General features: G+C 40.7%; 1 protein-coding gene across 2 annotated transcripts in view; it reads right to left on the bottom strand.

The window, feature by feature from the left end:
- SIK2 (salt inducible kinase 2) overlaps positions 1 to 10,496 on the bottom strand; it is a 48,484-nt gene that overhangs the window by 35,008 nt on the left and 2,980 nt on the right. For both annotated transcript variants that reach the window (XM_082777806.1, XM_082777807.1), the window contains exons 2-3: positions 5,261 to 5,377; positions 4,381 to 4,444 (exon numbers count right to left, since the gene is read on the bottom strand). In XM_082777806.1, the coding sequence (XP_082633932.1) occupies positions 4,381 to 4,444; positions 5,261 to 5,377 (181 nt within the window). The remainder of the gene's footprint in view (positions 1 to 4,380; positions 4,445 to 5,260; positions 5,378 to 10,496) is intronic.

Here is a 10,496-nt window from a genome sequence, read left to right as displayed (position 1 = left end):
ATCCCTTCCAGCCTCAACTATTTGGTGATTTGGGTTCAGCGTAAGACAGGCAAGACATCACTCACACAGTTCAAGCTTAGTAAAAGAATGACTATTTGCATATTAGGGGGACACACTGCATTTCCAGTCTTATGAATGCCTATTAACACGAGTGATAATAATGGGTTAGAACTTCAAGCAAGGAAATCCAGATGATCCACGAGGAAGAATAATTATTAAACTAAAAAAAAAAAAATCAGATCCTGTATATTCTTGTCTAACAAGGTTACAATATCCCTCTTTCTAGAGACAGATGATCCTGTGCCAAGGCTAGGACAAAACTGAGAGCTGCTCAAGCCTATTCCAGTCCAGCTTTCCAACTCTGCCCAAAAACAAATGAAATTGTCCAGGACAAACTGCTAGGTAAGACTAGGATCTTACAGATACAGACATAATTATTAATACTGTAACAAATGAAAGACATGCCTGAATGTCTCCTTTATGGAGAAGTGTTTCTGGAGAGACTGCAAGGTTATTGTTCACTGAAACAGGAACAAGATTCTGAGAAGCTGAAAATGTAAGTACAGAGGTTTATAGTCTCAAATGCCTCCCTAAGGATTAATATTTATGCTGAAATAGTCTAGAGTAGTTGGAAGACGCTGTTGTCTTTATCTACTGAGCAAGGATACTGCAATATTGTAAAGTACTAGTTACAAGGGGAATCATTATCTCTCTGTACTATGGGCACAAGAGTACAGCCTGGCACTAGCCCTCTGTTCCCTGCAGCTTCTCTAAAAGGCTGCAAGGTCCTCAGTATCTACTGCCCAGTTGCAAAACAAGCTGAAGGTTGTAAGGAACACCTAAACACATTAGGAAAGTCAGCTGTGAGATGAAAGATAACAGAAGTGAGTAGGCAAATATAGTTAAGCTGTTCTTCCAGGGACCATAGCTGGTAATTGAAATGCCTCTTACTTATGCTTTAGTCTCTTTCTCCTTCACATTTCCAGGATGTAGTAGAAAAAAAGTGTACCAGAAAAGTACATACATGGGTACAGTCACCCTCAGAAAACTGAAGGACAAGATCAAATGAATTTTTCTTAAATGTCAGCCAAAAGTAGCAAATTCCTTTAAATAGTTAAAAGGTAAACCAGACAAAAGTCACACAAGCTGTTAGTCTTGAACTCTTTTGGGTTTTGGTCATGTTTACTGCTTTAAAAATACACCTGTAGTGAGCATGCCAGACAGCAGGCAAGAGTGGGTGAACTACGTTCACAGTAGTAGGGAAAAAAACTAACCGAAGCCTTGGATATTCATTTTCCCCTTGCTGAACAGTTGGGTTATTTTTAGGCTTAATAGTCAGCTTCACCCTCCACAGTCTGGATTTTCGTAATATAAAGAAACCCAATGGTCACTAATGAAAAACTAGAGAATTAGCCCTTCAGAATAGGTTGACTGTAATTAGTTTAGCTAACAGTTAATCTGTGTCTCAGCTGTTTAAGAGGCTTCAGGTGAGTGATGTTGAAGGTTACAAGGTGGTGGCTGTAAAGATACTTAAAAAAAAAAACAAAAAAAACAGCAGAAACAGCAAGTTTAAAACTTTGTAGATCTGTAAAGTAGAATAAGCACAACTGAAACCTTTTTTCAAATATTTTATTAAGTCCAAGGACTTGTTCTTTTTTTTTAAAAAAAAGAAAAGAAAAATGTAACCACATTTGAAGTGCCTAGACTAAAAACAATATTTACTGCAACAATATTAGCTGGCAAAAGGTAAAATTCACAGCTGCTGAGTGCAGAAAACGTTACTGTAGCTATGAAGACAGCAAAGAATATCGGTGTAGGGGATAAAAGTAATCCTGTCCAGGAACCACCAGTCAGCACTATGAACTGATGGGTTAGCAGAACTGAAAAGCCTCAGTGAGGTTAGCACCAGGCTACTCACAGTGATCCTGAAAGTGTGACAAGGCATTAAGGGAACATTTGCCAGTCACAATCTCCCGAGACCCATCCTGAAGAGCATGCTGTGCCCTTTACAGCACCTCCTGCAAGGGGAAGGTCGGAAGGGACAACTTTATACTCTCAAAAAATTTCTAAATCATTGAGTTTCTCGGAGGACTGACCACAAAGGCCAACTTCAACTTACTGGGTCTACTCTCTCTCTCTCAGCTCCTTCTGCAGTCAAAAAAGGAGAGGCTCCTGTGGAGGGAGACTCAAAGCTCTGTAAGGCCTTGCTCTGAACCAGACCCCCGAGAGGCCTCTCGCTCCCAGCGGGTAACAGAGGGATCAGCTTTTCAGGTAAAAACTTAAATCTTGTCACAAACCTAGAGATTTTGTTGTTGTTGTTGTTTTAAATCCTCCTCCAGTGCAGTCACAGGTCAGTCAAAGAACAAACCTGAGCACAATAGTTAAATGATGCCAGGAGGCTGATTAACTGAAGTAACAGCAGGTTCCACAGGTTTCTAATCATCTTGCTTTAGGAGAGAAAAAGTAAAAACTTCCAGACCACAAAGACACACAGCAAAACGTTAAAAACTTCAAAGACACTTGGGTACAGAACTGCAGAGGACCATCCCACTGTCTGCGCTGTTTGAAAACTAATGGTGGAAAAGTGAGACTATTTCATACCCCATTAGTCTGGAAGTGACAAATTCAGCACACCCAATGAATGATCAAGATGGGAAGAAGGAAAACATGGTGCAGCTTGAGTCTCCTTTCTACTTCTGTTTATAATTATTTATTTATTTATTTATTTTTAATAAATACTACCCCAGATTTTCTCTACTTCCAAGTTATGTTGAAATTGCCGCGGACGTGATATCCTGCATATTACAAACAGTCCAAAGATAAGGACCTAAAGGTGGAAAAAAAAAAAAAAAAAAAAAGATAACCCAGAAAACAAAGAAGGGACTTTGAACATTTGATTTGTTTCCATGAAATCCACCCCCGTCCCCCAGTGCAAAAAATGAAAATCAGTCACGCTCCACCTCTTCTGCTCTCCAATCACTAGGGCCCTCCAGGGGGCCCTGGCGGCATTTGTAAGGCAAACAACACACCGGTATTTCAATCTCTTATCCTATTTTCATTGCATATTATCTCCACCTCTCACAAGTTACGGGAAGATGCTACATGAAGTCTGAATCACACATCAGCATGATTGCCTTTCCGTAACAGTAACTGCACAATTTTTCCAAATCAACAAGAACATTAGTACTGCCTCAGACATCTGAGTTCCTCCAGGAATCTCTTTAGATTCCTGTAGGTTTACTCTACAAACAACACGTAACAGTTCATGAGCAGCATGCATCTTAACAGTGCTCTTTCCAACTTCCAGCTTTCCTAGACCTACACTCAAATATTGCTAACAAATAACGTGGCCAAACAAGCTCTAACAGAATGGGACCAACATCTTCAGGATGAGTTGTACTGGTATTACGTTGTCCAAGCAAGAAGACATACCTGGAAGCACTATTTCTACAGACAGGTCTCACCGCCTCGTTCACACAAGCCCAAGGGTCACCAGCCTCCAGCTCCTCTCTCTCTGAGTATAATCCCTTCATTGCTTTGTTAAACCCTCAGCTGGTAACGGCACGATGGAGTTTGATCATCAATAGATGATCATACACGGTCGTTAGTCTCCCACTGCGCTGATATGATAAATCTATTTGCATATTGCTACGTTTTGTTAAATTATGCTAAGCCTAAATAGGCTCACATGACAAATATCCATCTTGTTTCCATCTTGGATGAAAAATTAACTCAGTGTTAAGAAAGACAGGAAAAAGTGAGTCAACTGTACTGTGCACATGCTATGTTGCATTGTGAAATAAAAATCCATGAGTTTTTTTCCAGTTCCAACAAACTCTCAGGTCAAAACCCACTGTCTCACTGTAGTAAGTTACTACCCCAGTCACTTTACCTTTGCATCACTCCTGGAAACATACTTCTTGCTATTAAATAGTACTTTAACACTTCTATCTAGCACCACAAAAGACAGGTCACTCCACTCAGTAGGTGCCCAACAAAACCTGACTAATAGCTATTTTAACTCAATCTCTCCCCATGCAAATTCATATTTCATCATCTCTTTTGTCATTTTTCAACTCACATTTTGAAGGTGAGACACAACAATATATGTTCCAGATCAAGAGCATATTAATTCCAACTGTACAGCAGCTAAGTTGCCTTACAGCAAAAATTTATGTTGGAAACTCAAACTGTAATGGTTTTTCCTAAAGTTTTTAGAACTAAAAAGAGCAGCAGTGCCAGTTGTCACGTGTTTTTCTAGACAGAGAAAAGAAAATTACATGCTGAAATAAAAATGAGTTCTTGGGCAAAATAAATACAGTTTTCAAATTGCTGAAGTTAAAGCGCTGAACTTAACATTTGAAACATTCTCTTGCTTACCAAAAATTTCTCCATTTTTGGCAAATTCTGTCACAAGGTACAGCATGCTTTTGGTCTCCATCACCTGTTGATGGAGAAATTGTACGTTAAGTAAGTTGTAGGAAGAGCAAAAAGCAAACAAAGCCACAAGACTACTTATTCTCATAGTATTCTCTTGGTAAAGAGGTGAAAGTCTGTCTTGGACATCCAATCATCACAATTTTTCACTTTGTTTCTGCAAGTTACCTCAGCAATTTCAAGGGGAATGTTCACACAGCAGAAACAAACCTACTGAACAACTAGTTATCTGTCTTCTAGTAAATGCACTTCAAGATAAAGTCTTTGGGTACCTCTTGCTTGGTACGTGCATTTACGCCACAAACACATTTGCAGAGTCTGGATTGACACATCCTCATATCTTATCCAAAGATAAGAAAAGCTACAAGTACTCCTCAGCTTGCTCTCTCAGCCAAGGCTCGACCAAAGAAAACCATGACATCCTCCGCAGCGATCCTTCTAGCTCGTGCTCGTTGTAGACATCACATTGAATATTCCCACCCTGCTCTAGCTTACATCGTACCTATTCTAATTACACACATCAAAGTTTCATCACCAGGTATCTCAAACTCAGCTCTTTCACTAACATCACATTTACTTTCTGTGTATTTCATGCAGATTTCAGATACTTTTCAGCATCTAACAAGGGCAGCCTAGTTGCTACAGTAGAATGAACAAGACCACAACCGATGTGCTTTCAAAAATGTTGAACACCCATCCAACGCAAATCAATTCCAGAATAGCTGAGCTTGTCTTGGACTGCTAATCTACAAGAAGACAACAGTGCAAACTCTTCAAACAGGAGCAGAGAGGACAAGAAAGGAAAAGACACTGCTAACCGTACCTGGTAGAGCTTTATAATGTGTGGGTGATCGAGCATCTTCATTATCTGCACCTCTCGGTAGATCTTCTCCAGATTCACAGCATCCAGCTGAGATTTGTCAATGATTTTTATTGCCACCTGCAGCCAAATAGCAAAAGTGAAATTAAAACTCTCCCCAAAATTTATCAGCAGCAGGTGGGAACAACTGAGGACACACAGAAGTGTTTTAAAAAACAAAAAACTTTATAGAAAACCTAATGATATCCATTTCTGGGGCCAAGGTAGTCCATTTGAATTCCACAGATGCAAAAGTGGTATTTGAAAAGAAAAACTGATGGCTCAACACAAAGAATCAAAACATAGCAGATCCAGATATTTTCAACTGTTATATGCTTGTTTTAATTTCAATTAATATGCTATTATAAAGGGATAACTGCAATTCATCCATTCAGGGAAAAACCTCTACGGATACGTCTGCCAGTCAAACCTCGTCTCAATTAGTTCAGGAACAGATCAGGGTCCTACTGACTATTTTTAGTCAATATCTGCAAAGTGAATTGCAGAGAGTGACAGCTGGTTAGGAGACCAAACATTTTAAACAGGAAAGAGTAAGAAACTAAACGTTTTTTTTACACCAAGAAGGAGCAAAAATATAGCTGCTAAAAATCACACAAAGGATTACAATACTAAGTATTAAATATAAAATAGTGTTTATTCACCCTGAATATCATATTATTAATGCTGAAGCAGGAGCAAACAATGCAAATCACACAAATGCTTCCAATTATAACTGCATTTCACAAGGTATTGAACTATAGGAGACAGCTGTTATGCAGGAGACAAAATCCACAGGAGGTGAACCTCATTATCTCCAGCAAGGCTGATTATGGACCCACCTGAATTCAGAATTAACTGTTTACTGACTTCATTTCAGTATGCTTTTCCTTGACAGCCTCCTCAGAGGTCTACTTGTCTAACCAAACCACCAGAAAAATAAGATTCTGCTATGAGCAAGTAAACTGATCTAGCCTTATAGTCAATGAAGAATGCTTGGTTTTAAGATGCAGGATGCACTCCTACTTAGATGAGACAGCACAAGGTTCAGCTTTTCAAATCAAATATTTTTAATGGATTTGTTTTTAAACGATGTTTGATTAATGCAGAACTCACTGCCGCTCAGTGAACTTTTTCATCAAAAACAATATGCTTTTTAATGACGCATTAAAGATAAAGCAAAGAAACCTAAAGTTCCATATCCCTCATCATTAAACACTCAACTACCTCCAGGGCCTTTATTTATCAAAGTTTAGCAGTGGACACCTGCGAAGAAAGCACTGAAAATGCTTTTCAAACACTCCCTACTGACCTCCACCTCCCCAGCTCTCACCTTCCATCCCCGCATGACATGCGCCAACTTAGAGGATCCTGATGCCTGATCTTGTCAAAACACGTTTTCCCTTCAAAAAATGTCTCGGAAATGTCTTTGTCTTCTTTCAAAACACGCTCCTGCCAGCTACCTGTATTTGCAGCACCTCCCCTGCCTGTTCCCACATGCTGTTACAGTGTGCACTGAGAACTGCTCAGGAACTGTATTGCCCACAACAGGTCCTAAGAGATTTTGCATCTCCTGTTCGAAGTTGGTCTTTTCACTCAGAAGAGAACACCTTTAAAGCACGCAGGTAAACACAGATAACCTGCTTCTGTTCTGACCCGTTACCCTCCTGTCCTGCTCCCCTTCCTTCCAGCTACACCACCTATTTGCTGTCTGATGCTCAGTGCACGCATAAATCTGGATAATAAATGCCTGACTTCACCCCTGCAAAGAAACAGGACAGGAGAGGAAGCAGAACAGCGTGCATCAGACGGGGCTGTCCCAACACAGCTCCAGGCTCGCGCTGAGCCTGCTCCCCAGCAGCTCCTCTCCCTGCAGGTCCCTGCGCTGGCCCAGGCAGAGCAGCAAACTGCTTCCTTTTTTGGCCTGACTTCATGCCGTGTGGCAGCAGAGGATGCAAAGCCTCGTTCCTACAGCTTACAGAAAACCCACCACACCCCCCCTCTTTAAATCTCCCTAGCCTAACGTAAGATCACACCTAATAAACTGACTGTTTTTTTCCGGGCAGAATTTATTAGCCTGAAGAAATCCCTTTGCTAGAAAGTTGCAAAATATCAAAGAAATCAAAGCAAACCACTGAAGCCAGACCAAGTTCTTAAACATACATCAGGAAATATTTATTAAAAAACAAACCACGTGTCTCATTTCCCCACTTCCTCTAATTTATTTTCTGCTGCCTCTCTGGAAACAACCAGAGACACAAGACAGTTTCTTATTCCTTCTCCACATCTGCCCTGGTTTACACCTGTTATTTGGGTGACCTCCAAAATTAAAAGAAATGGAAACCACTCTTTCTCATTTACAAACCAATGAAAAGATCAATCTGGGGCAATCTTGCATTCCCATCACAAACCAGTAACACATCTTTCAGTCAAGCAACAAGCTCTCTCCCATCTTGGGTAGATCTGGTGTTCTGGACAGTCCAAATGCCTTCTTCATCAACCTAGTGTAATGCAATAAAATCTTGCTGCCTTGTTCGGTGTTTAAACTTTACTGGCACCCTAATTAGTGATTTACACAGCGTCAGTCTTGCTAACTTGAGGCATTCACAGCAGCTTCTTTCTTCACCTCCAGGAGTTGGACTCGATGATCCTTGTGATCCCTTCCAGCTCGGATATTCTGTTCCTATGATTCTTCACACAGACAGCACAGTGCAGAAACCTTGCCTAAAACCCACAGCACTTAATTTCTGGACTCTCCCAGCTCCGGTCCATTTAATTTCTCCTTCTTGTCACTGAGCATTTTCATTTATGAAACTCTCTTAAAAAGCAAGCAAAAAAAAAAAAAAAAGAGTAACTTAGAGTAACTTTCTCTTATTTACTCTTCTTGCACATCGGAATGCATGCAGTGCAGAGAAGCTAATAAAAGCAAACCTATACAGAACTTCAAATAAAAGGGGCTTGGTCTACCGTGGAAGAGAAAAAAAACAACAGCGAGACTGCAAAGTAATAAATTAAAGAGTTTTTTGGGCAATTTGAAGCAAGTAACAGCAGCCCACCCTCTGTGGCTCTTGCTGAACAGAGGAGGCTGTGGGGGGCTGTGCAGCTTACAGTTTGCTGTTGCCACTTTTTCCATCGAAGCTTGACTCCCATCACCTCACCCTATTGAAGCAATCTAGCTTTGCAAGTACACAGACTCTTGGCGTTTCTTCCAGTATAGTTTGGCACTTCCACAGTTTGCTCTTAAATTTTAAGTATTCCTTTTACTGAAAGTATAAATATTTCAAATACAGCCTGTTACCACTTCCAAGCCGGTCTCCCGATGGCTGTTGCCAGCTTTCTCCAGATACCACGCACAACTCGGAGCGCTGCAGCTCCCAGCTCCTAACGTCCGCAAGGAGTTCCAAGCAGCTTTTAACTTTGCTGGCCCAGATAACAAAAGTATCTATTGCCCCAGAAAAAAAATAGATAAAACTCACTTCTCCTTCTTCACTTTTAAAGATTGAATACTTCCACTGGACGGCTCTCTATACATAAAGGCTTAGATGTGTTGTTTATCCACCTTAGTTCAACCTCAAGTATCTGAAATAATCCCAAGCACAGTTCTCCACTAATCAGGAATACGTTATTTGAGATGCAAGAGGAAGTCAAGCAAAATAATGAAGAGTAAGCCATACTTGCACTTGAAATAGGGTTTTAATTAAAACAAAAAACACATTAGAGCAAACCGCATTTTGCCTTATAACGTGGAATTATTTGGTACTATTAAGCAGTTGTTTTTTGAACACACAGTAAAAGCGTGTGGCTACTTGAAGGAAAAAAAAGGTATTTGCAATCCTGGTACAACTCTCAATGTGCATATTATGTACATGCACACAGCAGCAGGCTTCTATGTGAAAAGAAGCACAGGAGCAGCTGGCACCGCTGATTCTGCAGTCAAATGCAGATGAGATATCTCAGCCTATTCTCAATCTTCAGCTCTCACGCATCTCGTCAGGTCCCTAGGAGGTTTAGAGAAAAAGCACTTGGAAATACTTAAAATCCAGCCACTTCTTCACAACGCCATGGGAAGGAACAGTGCATTCAGCAGCAGCAGCTCATTTTTGTCCGTAATCTCAGCTGTGTCACGATGACAGGAAAAGGGGAAGTAATTCTTAGAGGTGGAGAAGCTGCTTCAGGATGGGGAAGAGTTTCCTCAATGAAAAGTGTGTTTTCTTCCTGAATATACATCTTGCTAACAACTACCAGCGTCTTAGAGATGCTGTGGCATCACTTTGATCTTCTGAAAGCAGAGACTGCACACAGCAATGAATTCTCATTTCTCTACTATGCTCAATCATTACCTCAACACGAATAAGCCAACTTAGCACATGCCAGATTAAGGACAGTTACACAGATTCTGTGATTCTAGCATTTATTTTTATTTATTTTTTAAATAAAAGTGATCATATCTCCTAAAAAGAAAACAAAAAAGTACAACCAAACATGACATATGAATATGTACTCTAAGACAACTTCAAGGTCACTAAAGAAAATGAGAAAAGCAGAAATTCTGCTAGGCTGTTCCTTCCCTTCTCTTCCCCCCTTGCCCATTTTTGCTGCTTAAAAACTTACGAACGCTGCAAAGACATGCTTGAACATTATTTATTTTTAATTTAGAAAAAAAAAAAATATTAGGAATAGCACACACTTCCTTCCCTCTTTTGCTAGAGAGCTAGCGAACTGGAGTTTGCTCAACCCTCATCTGGCATCTGGGAACTGAAACGGTCAAGCAGCAAAGCTGCAAGGCTTGTTAGAAGAAAGTTGCTCTGTCCTTCAGCTGCTCCAGGTTTCAATTTCCGTTGGTTTCACATCATCCATTTAACTCTCTAACCAGTCTTTCCAAGAACATCCCCCTAACGTGGCCTGACAAGTTAACAGACAAAGTTTGTCCGCATCAGTGTAAGCTTCAAGGTTCACCCAGGTTAGAGAAATTCAGACTTGAGTTGCTAACCCAATGCATCAGAGAAGTAAGAGGCATTGGAATTAGCAAGTGTCCTTCAGCAATCTGGAGCAACTCCAGTTTGCAACAGCCAAGGGTTTGGCTACCAGGGCTTTGTGTAGCATTACCTGCCGGAGCTGCAGCCCAGTGTACCTGCAGGGCTGCTCTGCTCTGCCTGCACAAACGCTTTCCTCCTGTGCCCCTTGCGACACATCCACAGAGCCC

This window comes from Aythya marila (genome assembly GCF_965140915.1).
Source record: "Aythya marila genome assembly, chromosome: 23".
Taxonomy (NCBI): domain Eukaryota; kingdom Metazoa; phylum Chordata; class Aves; order Anseriformes; family Anatidae; genus Aythya; species Aythya marila.
This window is presented reverse-complemented; position numbering and strand designations above follow the sequence as displayed.